Raw genomic sequence first — 21,879 nt, 5'->3', positions numbered from 1 at the left:
TTAAATCCATTTTCAATGCGACAATAACATATCGAATTATATGCATTATTTCGCACTAGACATGCAACTATATTAAACATATTATCTATTTTACATATTACAATGGCGATTTGAAACTTGAATATGTAAAAACTTTGATGAATAATACCTAAAAAGGAAAAGCTTTTTGCAAGTCAACCATCGAAGATGTTTATGAATTTGTCAACAAGTCTCAAGTCATCATAAGATATACATACATAATAGCGTTGCATACTGTGATTAATAGGAAAAATACAAGATCCGAATTCTGTAATAATAATATTGGTACAGTGATTGGAATTGTTCAAGAAAATGTATTTGCTAGATTACTGCGAAATACAGCATTGCAATATATCTGCATATCAATTGCAAAATGATTAATATAATTTTACATATTATTTTAATATTCTCTTATATTAATCTGATTCTCTACCGCTTAATATACTGATGCATTTAGCGGAGAAAACTGTCGTGTTATATTCTTGTAACATTTGATACTGATTTGTTGAATCTAAAAATAAGAATTAATCACATTCAATTGTTATTTTTAAGCGGTGTTTTTCCTGCTAAACATATCCAATGTTGCTTAAGCTGGATCAAAAAAAAGTTTCGAAATGTTCATGTTCAATGCATGTTGATTGTAACAAGTATTTTAAAATATACTAATATTAAAAGAAAAAAGAAGAGCTTTCTCTTTTTTCCTGAACTCCAATTACCGCATCTTGGCTCTTACTTGCCAATTTTTAATCAATTTTTAATTATTATTATTTGAGTCAATTTTTTATTTTAATTTTACTTTAAATGTTATTTAGTAGTTTTATTGCGAGATATATTCTTTGAAGCGAGAATAAGATATAGGTAACTCTGACTCTCTCTATGATGTAGTGGGGTAAGGTGAATAAATAAGTAGACATAACAAAGCTAGAAGCTTTAGTTTATCGTAGTTCGTTCATTGCAGATAGTCATTGGTTGATAATGTTTAAACAAACTGTGCTAATTTCCGTTAGCACATTATTGTTAAGAGTATCAAGTAGCTTTGCCGATCCGAGCCATTCTGGATCAGAACAATGGACATCTAATGAAAAAAATTCTTTAGATCGGACGAATAATTTAAGCAGTATTTTAAATGGCGGTGGTTATAATAATGAACAGTGTTTTGCAAATACGGAATTATTAAATCCTGTTAATTTACCATTGTTACCTATAATCTTCGCGCAGTCCGAGGATTTGCCAAATGGAAAATGTAAAGAAGATGCACAACGATTTTTAAGGGAATTGCAAAATGGTACTTTATGGGCTGTGCAAAGTAAGTATATCAAAAATTTGTGTAAACTACTACAAAATTTGTGTAAACTACTAAAAAATTTGAGTTTATAAATGATTATTGTAGATGAAGAGGTATTATACCAAAATGTATTTTTTTATTAAATATTATACAAAAAAGAGAAATTATATTCAATAATTTATAATTAATTAAATTCAATAAAATAGTTTAATATAAGTTAAATTCAATATAATAGTTTAATAATAGTTTAAATAATTCGTGACGCGTTTTATTATTCGTGGCGTAATATGTTCGTTTATCTGTTTTTAAATAAATAAATTTCAATCAAATTTTATTGTTGCCTCTTTGATTTAGTCTCTTGTTATATATTATGTTTATTTTATGTTGTGAACAATTTTATTTTTTAAATGTTGCGATAACATTAATTTGATAATACAATATGTAATATGCAAAAGATTATTTGTTTTTTTTTCTCAAATCTTTTTTTATATTATAATTTTACAATATGCAAAAGATTATTTGTTTTTTCTTTTTTTTTATTTCAAATATTTCTCTATATTCTCTATATTTTTTTTCAAATATTTCTTTCTTGCGCGCGTCTTTCATTTCCGATTTAGAATGATACAGTGAGGAACAATAATCCGATATAACTAATCAATTAAATTTCTCTGTAATATTTAAGAAATAAATGTTTTCACTTAAATAGTATAATTCAACTATTTTATCTCACGAAAAAAATATGTAAACGGAAGGAATCTGTAAACCGCATCTTATAAATTCTCTCAGAATGCGGAAGGCATTATTATTCTTGTGTCTACCCGCAAGTACAATCAAGTGGTTTCAATCTTAAATTTGAATTTAATAATCAAGATGTATGAGCAGACATGTTAGAAATTTACATCCTATTTTAATTTATGATGATTGTTATTGAAAATATGTGGTTATGTAGTAACAACTAAAAGTGCAATATCTACACATAACGAATTAAAAAGTAAAATTGGTAATACAAATATAAAATAAAATGTAAAAATTATATTCACAAGTAGAATCAGATTTAAAAATTTCAAATTTTTTATAAAAAAATAATAATCAAATTATATATGAATATGTACATGTCAAAAATTTACATCTCATTTTATTTTTTATGATAATTGCTATTGTCTGTAGTTAAAAAGTATTACACACATAACCAACTAAAAAACAAAACATTAGTTATATAATAAAAATATTAAATAAGCTATAAAAATTAATAGAGTGATTGTTATGCGTATTTGTATGCATAATTATTCTTTATTTTGGATCATTTATATCTCTGAAGCGCTCTATTCTTTTAATATTTTTCCGTATTAGAATTTTTGAAATACACAAATAAAATATGTTGATTTATTTTTGATTTAATAAAATTTTGTTTTAGTGTTTGATTCTTCATCGAAATATCCTGATGGCGTATTATACGGCCATACAAGACATTTGGGTAATTTTGATGAATGTTACAATTTACAAATTGATGCCGGAGAAGTTGAAAATAAAATGGCTGGTAGATATTGTTTAGTCGATCTTGAGTATAAAAGGAAAGATGCACCAATTTCTTATGAACCAACCATGGATTACAATCCAAACGAATCTTTTTGGGAAGCAATAGAGGTATATTATTATAGATATATATATATTATTATAGACTATTATAGATATATATAGATTAGGAGTAGTATATATATTTACAATATTTTGCTAATAAAGACCAGATTAAAAAAAAGAAAATAAGTTACAAAAAACAGGAAGAAAAAAATTTTTTTTTGTCATTTATGTTTGTATAATTTTTGATAAAAGAAAATATTCTTTTTTTTATTGCTTCTCTCCATTTCTGTCTATTCTATATAATTTGTTTATATATATATATATATATATATATATATATATATAAACAAATTATATAGAATAGACGGAAATGGAGAGAAGCAATAAAAAAAAGAATATTTTCTTTTATCAAAAATTATACAGTATGTTATCACATACTGATAACATTTAGAAATCCATATATATATATATATATATATATATATGGATTTCTAAATGTTATCAGTATGTGAATTCTCTTTTTATTATAAATTGTTAATATATAAATTTTTATTATAAATTTATAAATAAAATAATTTTTTGCATCATTAAGTAACTAGTTGTATGTAACTAATGATAATTTGTATACAGGAACGAGGAAATATTCATCGTGTTCGTCGTTATTTGTTGCAACTAGCTATATGCGTACCATCATCATGCAGTGCGAAAGATATAGAAACGGCTTTAAAAAGGCCTCTAGAAAAGATCGGTGCAAATAAGAATATTAATATAAATACTGCCGTTCAGATAAATTATTGTCAAACAATTGAGGAAGCGCCTAAATTTACTCTCCCTGCAATAATATACTGGTAAATACTATTAATATCAAAATATGCAAGTTTAAGTTATTTATCATATAAGAGAGAATCATTGTTTGTGCTTAAAATTATATGAAAGTATTTAATTTTTATATAAGTTATATAAGTTATTATTTATGCTTTTCTCTTTTTCTTTATTTTCTTTTGTTCTCTTTCTTTTATATTTTTTTCGTATGTATATCTCTAGGCAAAATAAAAGTAATAATAAATATTTGCATATATAATAAAACTAAAAATATTTATCATAATTAATATAAGTTTTAAACTTAAAGAAAAATTCATGATTTAATAAATTGAATTTTTTTGCTAAATTATATATTTATAATAATACTGTGCTATGATCTTTATAATCTTTTTTAGTATTGTACTGCTAAGTTTGCTGATTATAATATTTGTCAGTACTTTGTATGAGACTGAATTAAGTAGCGGAAACACATCAACCGTTCGAAATGCATTACTTTGCTTCTCACTTCGAAGAAATTTTAAAAGTGTTCTTCAGATAAATTATTCGAATCCAGGACTCGATACCATACACTTTATACGATTTTTCTTAGCACTTATTGTATTAAATGGGCACCGTGTGATACAATATTATGCTAATCCAACGGTTAATGTCATAGATTTTGAAAGAGTAAGTATTGCAGTTTTTAATGAATGTAATATATAATGGAGACAATAACAAATATTTCTAATATTTTAATGTTTTATATTTTATAAATATTAAATGAAAGGCTAAGTGAATGAGATGAGTGCATGAAGGAAAGCAACGATATTACATAATAAAATTATTATTTTTGAGATTGTTTTCGCGAATTTTGCGTTCAAAATTCATCGAAAAAGATTTTTATATCATGTGAAAATTTTGTGTCTATAATTATATAACATTTATAATAATATTTTTGAAAAATTATATTTTATAATATTAAATTCATATTTTACTTTATTGAATAAAATATCTACATTTTTTATTTAATTTGTTTTTAAATGTCTTTATTCATTTGCTTATCCTTTAATTATTTGAAGAAAGCTGACTCTCAAATTGAAGCATTTTGCTGATTAAAATTTAATTTATAAATTTAATATTTTTTTGTAGTTATTTGCTTTTCCACCAATAGCATTTTATTTAAATGGAAAAGTTGTGATAGATGTATTTTTTGCTTTGGGTGCTCTTCTAGTCACATATCATATGTTAGGGGATCTAGATCGAAGGAAGCAACTCAATTTTTTTAGTGATGTTATAACCAGATATTTTAGGTAAATATGAAAAGAACAATATTATTTTTGTCGATATTTGAAACTTTTTTAATATATATATACATGTATGGAATATTTTATAATCTATGATTTTAATTTTTAAGATTGTAAATTTAACATCTACAAAGAGCCATATCATTGTTTGATTCTATTAAAATGCATTTCAATTTATAAATTAATAGATTAACACCGTCTTATGCCGTAATAATTTTCTTTCATGCTTGGATTTTACCGCTTCTCGGTTCGGGACCTTTATGGAAGCATGAAATCGTACAAGAAAGCACGGAATGTTCCACTAATTGGTGGGCAAATTTATTGTATATTAATAATTATGTAAAACCAACAGAAATGGTAAGATTTCGTAGATCGATTGATATATTGGGCAAAGGATAATCATGGATAATATACATATCTGTTTTTTTGTTTTAGTGTATGTTTCAAACGTGGTATTTATCCGTAGATTTTCAATTATTTATTCTTAGCCAATTTGTAATTTATGCATTTTGGTGTATGCCTCGTAAAATTGGATATTCTTTTCTTGGAATATTGACAATTATCAGCTGTGCTATACCATTCCTAATAACATATTTATACCGTGTACCGCCTGTTTTTGTATTTACACTACGGTAAGTTACGCGTTTATTATTACATATATAATGTGTTTATATTTACTTATATAATATGTTTCGTGAAATAATACATATATTTTTTATAACATCATAAATAGATAGATAGATAAATAAGTAAATAAATATATATATATATATATATATAAATATACATATATATATATATATATATATATATATATATTAAAGATACACTTTTCATTAGATACAATGTATATTTTGCTAAATCATAATAATTCTTCTAGCGTGCAACACTTTAGCGAGGCACCATTTTTTGCATCAAATTATATACAAACATACATGCGTTTTATTGCATATCTTGTTGGTATAACTGGGGGTGCAATACTACATGATCATAGAGGAATAAAGCGTCAAATATCGACAGTATGTGATATTATTTTATATGATTATTTTATATTATTTACAATATATCTATTTTTGAATTACACAAGCCAATTCATCGTATTTTATATTTTATAGTTCTGGTCGCATGTATTAGTTGTAATATTGCCTCTAACTATGGCTGTCACATTTCAATTGTGGGCACATAGATTTTTTATGCCACATTTCGAATGGTCATCTTTAGAAGGTGGATTTTGTTCATTCTACCAGAAATTATTATTTTCAATTTGCATTTGTTCTATAATAGTTGTATTATCCATTGACAGCCGTTTAAGTACGTATATAGTAAAAACAATTTAATAATTAACACTTTATGAATTACTTATAGCTGTTTAATTGTATTGCATTTATGATAAGAAATATTATTAAGAAATTATTTCAAGTTGATTTAAAAAATTTCACAATATTTATAACAAAACATTAATTCTTTAAAACAATAAAAAATTATACTTAACATATTTTTGAATATAATATACATATTTTCCATGCAAAGTGTTAATATGAAAATTACTTAATTTTTTATTTTTATATTTCATAATGTATATATTTTTTATAGCATTTTATCATAAATTTTTGACGCCTAGTTGGGCCCAAATATTAGCAAAATTAACTTATGGAGTTTATCTCGTGAGTGATATATTTCACATTTATAACAATGGACGAAGAAGAAACCCTAGAATGTTTTCAATTTATGATGTGGTAAGTATATGAAGATTCTTTTACAAAATTGCAATATGTGTAATGATATTTTTTCGCATCTTATCTATTTAAACAATCTTATAACTAGTTATTATTATTATATAAATTTTTTTCGTCTAGATATGGGATTCCATTCCAGATACAGTCTCTTCTTTCTTGATTGCTTTAGTTCTTACATTATGCGTAGAGATACCATTTAGAAAATTATCACAAATATTTCTTCCCTCAAAAAAAGCTGTCACTAAATAAGTATTTATAGTATGTAAAAAATTATTTCCTAACATTTTTATTTTTGAACAGTAAATAATTTACTACAAAATTTATAACAAGTCATATAACTATGTATTATATATGTAACTAATTAAAAATAATTAAACGATTACATGTCCTGATTAAATATAATAAATTACTTACAAAATTTAATATGTATAATCTAATAAATATTTCTTGCGTTCACACAGTTTAGCAAAATAAATATATTTCATTTTTTAAAAATTTTTTCGATAAACTAGATTAAATTAAAGATTACAACTATATAATATGATAAAGATTACAGTTTATGATATTGAGATGTTTTTTTTTCAATTTGCTTTATATTACAGTTATTATCGTAATAAATAATATGTGTATATATTTACTTTAAATAAAAATTTATACTTTGTAAAACTAAAAATATAATTAAGAATATAAAAAATAATATGAATAATATAAAAAATAAAGAATTAAGAACATAAAAAATAATATAAAAAATAGGAATATTAAGAATATAAACATATAGACATTTTTTATATTTTTCTGAGTAATATTTAATTGCTTTCAATCGCATTTTACTGATATTTATGTACAAGATTTAATTTTATATATGTCTGGTTAAAGTCTTATTTTGTATCATATATAAAAAATAATTTTACTATAAATAAATCAGTTTAGACCATGCCAAGACAAATATCCTGACTATTATCAGCTGATGATATCGGTCTTGAGACCAGATACGAAGTAAAATGCGTTTAAATTTCCCTCCATTACAGTCTTACCATTTCTCTTGCTTATTGAAAAAGACATCCCTGTCGCATGTTAGGTAGTTTCTTGTATTTTCGAGAACCGCATTCTCGGTGATCAGTTAGTTTTCACCGATATCGATAATCTTTATTGCGCTCGCCTGGAAATTTGCATAAGAAACATCTAGCTGTTAGAAAGCTCTCTCTGGAACTGGTGTGACGCAGCACACCCGGCGCATAGTGTATGACGACAGATCGTTGAACTCGAAATAACTGCGAGTTCAGGTAACCTTTTAAAATTTGCGCTCTCGTTACGTAGACACCGGATCGCTTCGAAATCGTAAATCATTACTCGCGAGCGTGTAATGAATATACGTTATAAATATCAGATAAAATATATACATATGCACGCGACGAATGAACGTTATTTCTCTCAGTATCGTGCATAGCGAGGGGGAAGCAACGTGAGCCGCTCAGGATGAGGGGCAATATTATATATATTTTCGTCAATTCGCACGTACATTAATTCGCGCGATATTTGATTTTTTTTCGCGATAAGATGCACGATCAATGTCGTGGGCTCGGGAGCGAGGATTCGTCGAGACGACGCGGATGAAAAATTTGGCCCGGTGGCGCCACCAGCGACGCTCCTGGGCCATTCGGTCGCCGACTTGACTAGCGGCGTGTCGACGGCGGAAGTGACGCGCGTCGCTTCGTTACGTTTACATTCTGTTCCCGACGTCGCGTTGTGCGGAGCCATTACCCTCGTCCGCGCTAAAGCATCGTGCCATATTCCCACTCGCGCCCTAAAATAGACAGCATTCACGTAGTTTTAAGTGAAATATTATGAGAGTGAAGACCGAAATGGACGACGACGAAAAGGGGTGAGTACCGTAAATTGCGCCGTGAATTTCCCGTCGCCGTCCCTCCCACGGGGAGAGAGAACCGCGCCGTTCTCGTCGCGGGGCCATTATTTTTTCGTCGACCGCGAGGGCCCCATTTTCGCGTCGTCGCGATCTCGCTCGACGATCCCCTTTTCACGCTCGTTCCTCGGCACCTCGTCTTCCCGTTCGAGCCTCGTCCTGGTGTCCCTCGTTGCCGCTATCGAGAGAGCCAAGACGAGCCTCTCGTCGGGAGATACGCTGGCATTTTTCTTTTTTTTCTTTTTTTTTCTTTTTTTTTACGGTAGCGATGATGCATGACTCGTCTTCGTCGCGAGATTCGCCGGGTGAAGTCGACTCGGCGTGTTCGTGTCGTTCGATTTTCGTTGGATCTTCGAATATCGTGATCGCGAATATCTAGAGTCCCCTTCTCCCCCCCTCATCCCTCCCCTGCCTATCGCATAGGCACATTCTTTTATGGCAGCATCGCGAAAGCAGTCTCGCTCGCGTTCGCAGGCTGCTCGATTCTTTCTCTTTCTCTTTCTCTATTTTTATGCTCTAATTCCCGATAGACTGGATGGCTTGCATCGTCCGTTTCTGGAGGATCTTTATAATTTGCCTTTGTAATTTAATGTGGAATATTACAAATATTTATGTAGAGTGTTACAAATATTTATGTAGAGTAGAATACATGTAAACATGTAGATGTCTGTTAGAATAAGAAGTCTAATCGAGTTTTTGAAATAATAGAGAGAAAGAAAAATTCAGACAGTTGGTATTTATTCGTTATTAACAATGTGAATCATTATATTTCGTGTATAAGCATGTACGTGTATTTTTATATTTTTTTTATTAAAGAAATTAATACGCACATATGCCTGTTTTTAAAAATTAAGTACTTGATGGAATTAGAAAATTCCTTAAAGTAAGTTTTTTATTATGTATAAATTTTTGAGGACATACATACACATAAAATGAAATTGTATACTTACTTTTTTATTATGGTAATAAAATTTTTATTATGATATTTATATTTGTACACATACACACACGTTATATTTCCAAAATTTGAATTATTACATTTTTAAAATGCTCACATTTGATAAGATTTATATACATTTATATAACAAATTTGTATATTTTTATAAACATATATAAATTATTATGAGTATCTATAATATATAATTGTTGTGTTTATTATATTAAAAGTTTTAATTTAAATGTTAAATTGACTTAATATGAATTTCAGAAAATATGAAAATAAAATCCACATATATACACACTTTTACTTCTTTTTTATTTAAAATTATTTCTTTTTATTGAAAATATGAAAAGGTAAAAATATCGAAGAATATGATTAAGCTTCATAAATATCATAAGATATTTTTTCTATCAAGATAAGCATTCAAGTGAATTTATAAAATATATAATAATATATCATATGTAGATATTATTTATTCATGCTGTATTTTTTTACATTTTTTTTTAAAATTACGTAATGCATATATTAACGATATTAAAGAAATATTGTTTCTTATCTTATTTTAGTAAATTGTTCGTTGGTGGATTATCATGGGAAACAACCCAAGAAAATCTCCAACGTTACTTCGGCCGTTATGGCGAAGTTATCGATTGTGTCGTTATGAAAAACAGCGAATCTGGACGCAGTCGAGGTTTTGGATTTGTAACATTTAGCGATCCTGCTAATGTTTCTCTGGTTCTTCAAAATGGTCCTCACCAACTTGATGGACGTACAGTATGTATTCTAAATTTTTTTTTATGGAAGTACATGTCTTATATATTTTCTCTATAAATTATAGATTTAAAAACTGATAATACTGATAAATAGCTTATTTAATAATATTGCAATTATATAAGCTTAAGATAGAATCATGACTTTATATATACATGTATTTGAGAGTTAGATAAAAAAATATGTTTTGTTAATATTTCATTACAGATTGATCCAAAACCATGTAATCCACGCACTCTTCAGAAGCCAAAACGCAGTGGTGGCTTCCCAAAAGTTTTTCTTGGTGGTTTGCCAAGTAATGTGACGGAGACTGACTTAAGGTCCTATTTTACCCGCTTTGGCAAAGTTATGGAAGTAGTCATAATGTATGATCAGGAAAAGAAGAAATCCAGGGGTAAGTGTAAATTAATTTTTATATATTAATTGATACATTATGTTTGATGGTTTTCACATCATTATTATCTAAGTATTTGTGTTAGGATTGTATATTCGATTCTTCTTCTTCTTTTTTTTTTTTTTTTTTTTAGATACTATGTATATTTATATATGTTTAAAATTTTTTTTTTTTTTTTTTTCAATATTATAAATTTAAATTTTATAAATATTAAATTTATAAATATTAGCTTTATAAATTAAATTATAAATTTTAAAAATAAATAGTGAAAACTATTGAACTATATATAAAAATAAGATAAGTTATTTTTTCGTCTTTATATATGATATTATCAATATTAGTCAGAATTCTTGAATTTCTTTTTTATAGACGAAATAATATATATAAGAGATTCCATATTTATTATATACATATATGTATATAATGTAATTTAATATAATTTATATATATAATTTGTAATACAATTTAATTAAAATAATTTTATTCCTTATGAAAAACGAATATAAATGTGAAAGAAAATTAAATATTCTTTTTTTTATTATTACACAATAAAATTTTATAAAAGCACAGGCTTCTCTGATCAATAATTCTGACTGCGGTACACATTAATTATTATTGTATAGTAAAAAGTTTTATTAAGATTTCAATAAGAATTAACAATTTTTAATATTTTAAGCAATTTATTCTCTAATTATAAGATTAAATAATAAAATCTAAAATTATCTAATATTGCGCAATTATTACAATATTCAGCTTTAAATTTTTTTTTTGTAATATATTTTGTTTTTTTGTGAAGATTATGTTACACATTGCAGTACTTTACATTAAATTAAATAAAGCAGTTTATATATAATGCGTTTTGGCTAAGTTTTATTAAATATAAGGCTTTATCAATTAAATTAAAATTACACTATTGTAAGTTACACATAGCTTAAGTCTGCTATGTAATTAGTAAGTGGTTCTATTTTTTTATTAGATATACGTTTGATATCCCCTATATTTTTGAAGTAACTTATTTATGTAATTATATTTTCGTTTGTAATTATTTATAGAATTGTACAATTATTTATATTAAAATTCTAAAATATAATCTAAAAATATAAAATATTAATAATATAAATAACATAATAATAATATGTATTTTAAAGTAAAACTCAATGATTATATTTATAGCTGGAAACTATTGGCTAAGCATCACTTATACTTAGAAATAAGGTTGTGACTCGTACTTTTGTTAGATTAGATACAAACATTTCTCAATTATTTTCAAATATTTTCCGGCTACATACTATGTTTATATGTATGGTGGTTGCATTCAAGAAGTCATTTTATATATATCTCTCTCTTTCTCTCTCTTGCTCTCTCTTGGTCTATCTCTTTTTCTTCTCTACTTATTTTTTATAATAAAATATTCTATTTTCAAAAAGTTTCTTAAATTCAGCCATCATCAAAATTGTAGAAAATATATAAGCTATTAAATTTTATAATCTTAAAAATAAATGACAACAAATGCATTCATTGTTTAATAATACATATTTTATTTTTGGCATAATGTACATATAATATTATAGTATAATTATTTTATATTCTATATAAATTTCTTATATTATTGACAGTGAATGCATTGAAGACAATTACTATAGTATCAGAAGTTTAATAAGCATGGGCTATAAATCTAACATACACAAAATAATATTTAAGCTTAAATCTCTTTTTTATTAAAATTGTTATCATTATTTGCGATCGTTATTTATTTATCAAAATTTTTGAATAATATAGTTTTTCTATTTAGGTGTGTTCTATTAATGTGTATTCTAAAGGTTAAGAATTATAATTATCTTAATTGTGTAATAATATTCATATTAATTAATAAAGATAAGAAAAATTAATAAAGAATTTTTAATTTTATAATAAAACATTGAATATGAATATAATTTTCAAACTAGATTATAAATACGTCATAAAGTATGTGTTATTATGAATTTTCACTTATGAATTTGCACAATAATGATATATATAGTAATATTTTTCATTATTTTAAATGTTTGTATCATTCAAGAAATCTAATTAAGTTTATTAATAATAAAAAAATGTTTATTAATAATAATAAAAAAAAAGTCACAACGATATTTCCATCTTATTGTGAGACAATAAATTAGTTAAGAGGCGAGACAACGGGCTCAGCCAATAGTCATACGGCATTAATTTCTCTCTCTTAATCTCTTAATCTGTTTTAGCTAATCTTTTTATCCTTTGTAGAAATACATGCATTAAATTTATATATATATATATATATATATATATATATATATATATATATATTAGTTTTTTAAATTTCTAAATTAATAAAATTCTAAAATGAACATTTGAGAACAAAATTTTGATTTGAACTAGATTGTATCGTACTGTACTGTATTGATATATAATATGATAAGACATACATTCTCAATTACTGAATTAGTGAAAAATTTACATTGCGCAATATAAAAAGCGATTATTTTATTAATTCAATAAACGATAAAATTTATTATCTAATAAGTATTATAATATTGAACAATATAAATATCTGTTTGGGATTGCGTATATTTTTACACATTTGTATCGTAAAAACTGCTTTCTCGCATTGTTTTGGCGAGCATTTTTTTGATTATACTTTCTCACGTTTGGACGACAGGATTCGGCTTTCTCAGTTTCGAGGATGAAGAAGCAGTGGACAGATGCGTCGCGGAGCATTTTGTCAACCTAAATGGAAAACAGGTATAACACATCAATACACCATCGCCATGTGACCATGATGCTGCACAAGATCATATATTATCATGACATATGATCTTATGTGGCAAATAGAAAATAAGTATATGTATATGTACATTATTAATATGTATTGTTCTCTTGCAATTAGAAACATTACATAGGAATTTTAGTCACATAAATTATTTATTTAATAATTACTATGATTAATTCATACAATTATTAGTATATATATATAAACTCTATATATTAAATTGATAGAAACATAACTACTTTTGTAATTTGAATAGTATTAAGTATGAACTGCTTTTAATATGTTTATTATATAAGTATTATTATTAAAACATGTTAGTATATGATAAGTATACCGTTTAATTAATGATTTTCTATTTTATAGTTAGAATTAAATATTACTCTTATTTAAGAAATAGAGTATTATATGAGTCTCTTAATGTGCAGAATATTATATTAACTAATATAAAGTAACTCTCTTATTAGTTTAAAACATAATAATTTATGAAGACAATTGTAAATGATAATATATAAATGCGCGTATACATATATTTAATTATTATTCTAAATTTTATTTTAAAAATTTACTTTTAATTTAGAATTTAGAATTTTTTCATCATTCTTGATAAAGAAAAAACAATCTAATAATATCATTTGCACGATATCTGTTCTTTTCAGGTTGAAATTAAACGCGCAGAACCACGAGACTCGTCCAGCAAGATGAATGATAGTCATCAGGGTCAATGGGGACCCCCTCAACAGGGTGGTCCGCCAATGGGAATGGCTGGGAATATGGGGCCTATGGGTGGCCCAAACGGGCAAATGGGTGGACCTATGATGGGAGGACCGATGGGTCCTCCTGGTAATATGATGCAACAATATCAGGGTTGGGGCACTAGTCCCCAAACTGGTGGATACGCCGGATATAGTACCCAGTACAATGCTCAAGGCTGGGGTGCACCACCGGGACCGCCTCAACAGCAACAAATTCCGCCACCGCCACCGCATCAATGGGGTAGCAGCTATAATGTTCAACCTGCTGCAGCTACCCAGGGCTATGGAAGTTATGGTAATCTCAGAAAGAATTCCGAAATTTCAAATCTCTTTTCTCCTTCACTTTAACATTTTAAATAAAAAATATTAATCAATTAAGGTTGATCAAGGTTTTTCTCAATTTGATTAATTTGATTGTATGAGATCATTGAAAAGTAATTCAACATTTTGCTCGATAATAATAATATTAATAACAATGTCTTGTTGGCCGATATACAGACAAATTTTACAAAAATTGGTAATGTACTTAAAAAAAAAATTTGTCTCGCTCTCTCTCTTTCTCTTTTTGTATGTTCTTTTTTGTCGATATAAAAATATTAATAATCGATTATTTGATTAGTAAACAAGATAGTCAAAAATATTTTCATAGAAAAATTCGTTATTGATTATATTTAACATATCTTCTATTTGTATCAATTAATAAATTAAAATTAGGAAATCTTCTCTTTATATTAATTGATTATTATTAATTGATAAAATTTAAATTATCGATTAATAATGCTTCTAAACTTTTAACATTTATGGCAAAAATGAAAATTATAAGTACTACATTATACTACAAAAGAATCATAGGACATTAATAGAAATTTGCAGTACTGAAATATTGAACAAAATTATCACTGTATCTTATTAATACAGGGTACATGAGACAGTGAACGAGGTTGATATCAACTTTGCGTTCGAAATATACAATGTTAAGCTGACGTATGTAGCTAAAGCGCTATTAGAAAATTTTAAGTTTAATTCGATTTTTTCAAAATTTTAAATATCAACTTCGTTTATATCATGCTCAGGAATAGCAATAAGATCTTAGCTAAATATAACTTTAATCCTGCTCCACTCCCTTCCATTTCCATCCTGCTTGGAGAGGTTAGAAGAAGAAAGAAAAAGATAAGAACATGAGAAATCTACAAATCTCAGTATAATACGATAAATTTGCACAATGCCCCCTGGAGGTTAATGTCGTATGAAAATACAATTTTAATGCAAAGAAAATTAAAAGAAGTAATTATGTCAGTCCAGATTTAAGTGTTTTACTTCTTATTATGACATATAGATTGCAATTATTTAATATAATTTTATATAATAAAAGATAAGATATATATATATATGTATATTTCAAAATCTTTGTGTGTTTTTTTTAATAACAGATTCTTCGATCAATGTAAAGTCGACTTTTCTTTAGCGAGAATATCAAGCGATGTGACATTTTTTGCATTTTTCGATTTTTTCTATTATATATTTTGTATAATTGAGTTTAAAATTAAAATAAACTTCATTTGAAATTAATTTAAGAATATAATTTTATTAATTATTTTAATTTTATAAATTTTATAATTTTAATTTTAATTTTATAAAGTATAATCTGCTTCTTCTTTTCAAGTATTTATAACTCGGGAATTATTGATATCTTAACATTTTTTTATTAAGGAAAAATTTGTTACTAAATTGGTCAGAGAATTTGCTATTAAAAAAATGTCTGATGGTTTTGAGAGACATTCTTTATACATACAAATCTTCGAGAGATCTGCGATATACATACATATATGTATATGTATGTATATGTATATAGTAACTAAAAGAAATGAAATGTGATAATTATTATACATACTTAATTAAATTGTTCAAGTATTTAAATGAGACAGCATTTAGTTTGGATTGACGTAATACACATATACATATGCATATTCGAAATGTTGGACCTCATTATCTTATCTACGTTTATGCTTGATTCTCTTCAAGTTTAATCCTTTTTCACGTGTCTCTGTATTGAAGTTTACTTTCCCAATTTTTTATTTAGATTCTGCTTTTACACTAAAACAGTACTTACAGTTTTTAATCTACTTATCTTTAACATTACAAATTAAAGCACAAAATGCTAAAATTAGTATGCTTAGATAGCAAATACTAACATTGAGTATGATAACACATGCTGCTTATGTTCCATAATAAATGTCATACCAAGTGTCATAAAATAAAGAAGCACACATACACACACACAAATATATATATGTTATTATAATTAATACAATTGACAATTGTTATAATTATTACAATTGAACACAGCAATATTCTCTATAAAAGCAACTTTCATACACAATTATTATCATCATTTATCTATCGCTTTCTTCTTCTTCCTTACAATATTAAGAGAACCAAGCATGAACGTTTAAATCGTACAAAAAATATTCTTTTACGCAACGCTAAAAAAATAGACACATCTTAAGACACTTTTAAGTTAGAGATAAAAATAATAGTAATATAAATTAAAAGAGCGCTATAAAAGTGATTTGAGGTGTGATATGCGGTCGGTGACACGTATTTTGTGTGGTTGATGATCGCAGGTGGGCCGGCGGCGGCCGCTTCAGGGGGCTACGGGCCCACGGCGGGTACTGGCGGGGCTGCGGGGGGCGGGCCCGGGGGCTCCTGGAGTTCCTGGAACATGCCACAGAATGGGCCCCCTCCTGGGACCCAGCCCCCACCCCAGCCCCCTCAGCCCAACTCCTCGCAGCCCAACTCCAACTCGAACCCCTCTGGCCCGCAGGGTGAGTCTTCAAGCTCAGTCAAACAAACTCTCCTCTTTCCACCCTTTGGCAACGCAATTAGTTCCATTTTGACCTAATTTTGAACCTAGCTAAAGCTATGTAATCTCTTTTTTTTATATCAATTTAATTTTAAATGTCTAGTGCCTTCGAAAAGATTGATGCGCTTTAAACAATTAGAATATTTACCGTTATTTGTTTGTTCCTGATGTAATAGACTTCCTTCAGATCTCGCAGCTAAGTTTTGCTAACTGTGTGAACGATTTTTATAAATATAGTTTAATAATTGTGTTTGGATTATCACAATGTGCTTAATGAGAGAACAAATTAAATCTTTATAACATTACATTTAATTATTAATCTTTTTACATTTTTTATGTATAAAAGATCTTACAAACCTATCTTGATAGTAACTACATTAAACGAAATGTTAAAAACTATATTAATCGCTTCTGCACAAATTATCAATATGTAATTTGTTATTATGACAAAAATTGTATTAGCATATTATGCTTAATTGAATCTCTGATAATATGTGGAAAATTGGATATATTTGATACAATGTGATAGTTGTTATTATAGAGATTGAAGGAAATAAAATAAGATTTATATTATTGTATCATACATTCGTAACATCAAATAATATACAGGGCTCGGAAGTCACCGTATCTTATCCGTGAGATATAATTTCATATTATCTGGGAGATACAAAAGTGGAAAACGGCACGTAGATATTAACTTCTACTTGAAGTTGAATTGTGTAGGGATAATGAGATACGCTCGTTGCATATTGTTCAATCTTTAAAATTGAAAACAACGCTTGCTGTATATGCTTGATGCACTGCCGCTTACCGCTATTACCTCCGTATCTGCTTTATTATCTGATGTTGTAATTAGACGTTAGACGATATTATAGATTATTATGCTTCGAGCATGAGAGACGATAATTTCTGAGCCGAAACGATAAATTAAGATTATTTTTTTTTATCCAGAAATCCTGATGTATCCCAATATTCCTCCCTTTGTAAATTTTTTACTCTGTTATTATTTTTTTTACGCTTAAGTTTTTATATGTAGATGATCGAGAAGCATGTACCCTGCCAGTACATATTTATTGGGCATATATTTATAATTGAAAGATTAGTATACACTGTGTATTAGACATGTAACAGATTTCGAATAGAATTCTCAGAAGATACTTCTCTTCTCAAAATCCAAGAGCATGTTATAAAACAATAATTATTATATTTTATAAATATTAAAAATATAAAAAGAATTAATCTTAATATTTATGATTATCTATCATGTAGGATAGTGTAATCATGTTTTCCGACCATTTATTTTCTTTACCATTGTCCTATCTAATTAACGACGAATTAATGTCTCTATTGACAATAATAAATATGATCCATTGTTAGAAATATTCATAATCATGACGAATTATTTGTGTCAAGTTATAGAAATAAATTTTATAATAAAAGAAAATAAAGAGATTATATTACAACCGACATAAATTCGTCTCTGAGATCCTGAACATCAGTATGATACTTTTAATATCTTCGCTTGTGTGTAATATATGTTTGTCTCACCTTAGTGCTTTTTATTGTTACACACAAAAGGTGTGTATTCAATCGTATATAAAAGCATAAATGAAATAAAACTTTATTTAATCTAAATTTATTGTGGAAAATGCAACTTGTATATGTGAATGTCTTTTTTACAATATTTATTACTTAAGACAATTTTTTTTACAATTGCTGAAAATTATTGTATGAATAAATGTATAATAATTCGAGAAACTTAGATGTTAAAGATATCAAAATAGTTAGTCTGCACAATTTATTATTATGCTAGATGATCGTTATAGTTATTTGATATAATGCATGTGATTATATGTCTTGAGCATACATTGTTTATTTATTGATTAAAAAATGTAAGTTTTAGTAAGATTTATATATTTTACAAATACTTGAAAAAAATCTCTGATGTTATAATTATACATTATTATTTTATGATTCTAAATTTCTAAAAATCAATATTTGGAAAAAATAAGATTAAGTAATCGAATGTAAAGTTAAATCAATATATGTGTATCGATTTTATTTTGGTATTAAAAATAGCAAAATTAGAAATGTATTCATACATTTTGATATTAAGGATAGCAAAAGTAAATGTATGTATATATGTTTGTAAAATTTCATACTAGGTGAGATACTCTTCTTACACACAAATGTTTATGAAACAAAATCTTATTGTTTTCAATATTTACGAGGATATATTGGTATAAATAATATTATTTATTAATAACTTAATTATTTTTTTTTTATTAAATTTTTTTAAGATTGCATTTAATTAGTGGATATTTTTAAGAAAACGATTGCTATTATATTGTTTTAAACAAAAAATAGCAAAAATATTGCTTTGTTGAATAATAAAAATATTTTATTATTTCTATATCATTTAATTATGATATTGATAGATATAAAAAAATAAGGTAAATTTACGCAAGTCGTAAACAAAAAGATATATATATATATATATATATTTTTTTTTTTTTTTTAAGTTTTCTAATAACAATTCTTTTCAATATTTGCTCTTTTGATTTTTCAATATTGTAACATTTAAATAATAGTGCAAGAAAATATATGTAAATTACATATTGGAAATAATTATCTGCAATATTCTCTTAAACATAGTTATATTTTAACTTATCTTATTTTTTTATATCTTTTATGAAACCATTAGAAATTAGTTTTTAAAGTTTTGATTAGGTGAATTTGATGATTTAATGTTTTACGAACGAATGTTCCAGGTGATATGTATTCACGGCAGAACACCGGCTCAGGTGCGCCCGGATCCAGCAGCAGTTCGGCTAAGACTCCAGATTACACTGGGTACTCCGCTTATAGTAATTACGCGGACACCACTTATCCTCAGCGTTCGTATCAGGGAGGAGAAAGCAACCAAGGTGGGTATGCCGCCAGCGCTCCTAAACCCGGTCAGCAAGGCTTTGATTTCAAAGAGTGGCCCACCTCATGACCATTTTAATTGACTCATGGTGGAGAAATGCGCTGAATGGCTTGGCCTTGCTCGTGGGTTATTTCTTACTTCATATTCAAGATAATCGCAAATTGTATTTGATCGTGAAATCTGCGCTATGATGCGAGACATTCCTTGTCGTTTTGCGTCACTTATCTATCTACTTACCTATGTGCGTTAGGAATGCCATTATTTAGAAAAAGTATCTTGTTTAAGGAATTATGCGCTACATAACATATTTTTGTAGAAACTGTAAATTAGAATTACGATATTAGAGTTGTAAAGTACTTGCTGAAAAAGTTGCTGAAAAATTCGCAAGCGTAATCGATGATAGAAAACGCAAAGAATGTCTCTTGTTCAAGCCAGTACGTCGTTCGCGAGCGGTCATACTTATAAATAAATATCTTTTTTGATAATATCGAAGTGTGCAAGAGAAAGTTTGGAGAACGGAAGCATCAAGGAGGAATGTTTAGGCTCTTTCCAGATATTGATTTTCTTATTGATCGCTCGCGAAAACGACCTATGATCTTGTCGGATAAAAATAAAGAAATAAATTCTCTTAAAGTTACATTAAATAAAGTAGAACAAACAGCTCGACAGAATTAGAATAGATACCCATGATGCAAGCGAAGTTTGTATGGCACTAGGATAGAGGGAAGAAAGCGCGATGTAGAAGTATATTATAAGAATAATATATAATATGAGTGGATTTTGTAGAAGAGAGAAAAGTAAATGAGTAAAGTAAAAAAAAGCGAGCGTAAAGAGTCAGGAATGCTAATCATTTAATCGATATAATGGCATTTATTACGGAGGTGAATAAGATCTCAAGTTGGAGAGTATTTCTTTTCCGAACAAGCATAAATTTTTCGATGCTTGTTCACCTCCTGATCGTTAGCAGGCACTTCGGTAACACAAACGATAAGAATATAAACGAAAGAAATATTTAAACTATAGTCTCCGATGGAAAGTCAGCGCGATGACTTGCACATTCGAGACACTCGTCCCTCCACGATCTTGTATTTATTAAATAGTTGTTATATCGGATATAATTGAAGAAAAAAAAAATGATAACAAGAATAATTAATCAGATAATTAAGTAAGATGATCACAGGCTGACCTACGATTGTAGAGAATAGTGTAAAATGTATAGATGATTTTAATATGGTATTGTATAATCTACATAAATCTTGACACTCTCAGTAGGATGCGGTTTTTGCGGGCATCCTTTTTTACTTTTATGTCATATCACTAGTAGTATCTTAAAAATACGTATTTCTCTCTCAGTTCCTTTTTTTTCTACTCTTTCTTGTTTACGACTAATTCCTTAAATTAGTTTAGCGACTGCTTTCCTACTCTTCCAAATAATTTGGAAATAATATCAATGTGCGAAAGGGAGGGGATAATAAGAAAAAAACAAACAATCATAAATATTTTTACAAATTGTATTATAAGAACTTAGTGTGGTCGTCGGACTGGCTTCTGTTCGGCCATACCATAATGCACGTGGAAACTGGTTTATTTTTTACCTCCGATTTATAATAGCTGTTATTAGGCACGTTTAAGGCTACGATTATTATTGTTACTATTATATATAATTAATTCTATATTATTACTATACTATATATACAAATACTATTATACTCTTATCACTATTGCTATTGCTACTATTGCAAGTACTACAACTGCACTATTACTATTACACTATTATTATTGTCGACGATAATTATGAAATA

At 27.2% G+C, this 21,879-nt stretch overlaps 2 protein-coding genes across 8 annotated transcripts in view; both read left to right on the top strand.

Annotated features, from left to right (window-relative positions):
- Positions 1-961: 961 nt before the first annotated feature.
- Positions 962-7,005, top strand: LOC105256336 (nose resistant to fluoxetine protein 6-like). The gene is made up of 11 exons (XM_020029080.2): positions 962-1,324; positions 2,718-2,947; positions 3,512-3,729; positions 4,099-4,369; positions 4,832-4,992; positions 5,175-5,343; positions 5,422-5,618; positions 5,867-6,005; positions 6,102-6,297; positions 6,580-6,722; positions 6,843-7,005. Exons 1-11 carry the CDS (start codon positions 994-996, stop codon positions 6,969-6,971), a joined length of 2,184 nt encoding a protein of 727 aa, XP_019884639.2. The 5' UTR covers positions 962-993; the 3' UTR covers positions 6,972-7,005.
- Positions 7,006-8,428: 1,423 nt separating this feature from the next.
- The window catches only part of LOC105256325 (heterogeneous nuclear ribonucleoprotein 27C), a 36,955-nt gene continuing 23,504 nt past the window's right edge, over positions 8,429-21,879 (top strand). For 4 of the 7 annotated variants that reach the window (XR_003123233.1, XM_025411627.1, XM_025411625.1 and 1 more), the window contains exons 1-7: positions 8,429-8,604; positions 10,150-10,357; positions 10,562-10,748; positions 13,423-13,505; positions 14,190-14,580; positions 16,910-17,110; positions 19,920-20,075. Coding sequence is in view for 5 of the 7 variants with exons in the window: in XM_025411627.1 (XP_025267412.1) it covers positions 8,567-8,604; positions 10,150-10,357; positions 10,562-10,748; positions 13,423-13,505; positions 14,190-14,580; positions 16,910-17,110; positions 19,920-20,075 (1,264 nt within the window). In the remaining 2 variants the exon portion in view is untranslated. The remainder of the gene's footprint in view (positions 8,605-10,149; positions 10,358-10,561; positions 10,749-13,422; positions 13,506-14,189; positions 14,581-16,909; positions 17,111-19,919; positions 20,076-21,879) is intronic. The other 3 variants (XR_889585.3, XM_011266143.3, XM_011266140.3) reach the window with 1 other exon arrangement.

This window comes from Camponotus floridanus, unplaced genomic scaffold, assembly GCF_003227725.1.
Source record: "Camponotus floridanus strain SB8 unplaced genomic scaffold, Cflo_v7.5 scaffold41, whole genome shotgun sequence".
Classification (NCBI taxonomy): domain Eukaryota; kingdom Metazoa; phylum Arthropoda; class Insecta; order Hymenoptera; family Formicidae; genus Camponotus; species Camponotus floridanus.
This window is presented reverse-complemented; position numbering and strand designations above follow the sequence as displayed.

What these genes read in the sequence shown, in the direction of transcription:
- LOC105256336 (XM_020029080.2), top strand. Translation starts at nt 994, where the DNA reads ATGTTTAAACAAACTGTGCTAATTTCCGTTAGCACATTATTGTTAAGA. An exon ending in CTCCCTGCAATAATATACTG is followed by an intron (nt 3,730 to 4,098) that starts GTAAATACTATT and finishes AATCTTTTTTAG; the next exon opens with TATTGTACTGCTAAGTTTGC. An exon ending in ATGTAAAACCAACAGAAATG is followed by an intron (nt 5,344 to 5,421) that starts GTAAGATTTCGT and finishes TTTTTGTTTTAG; the next exon opens with TGTATGTTTCAAACGTGGTA.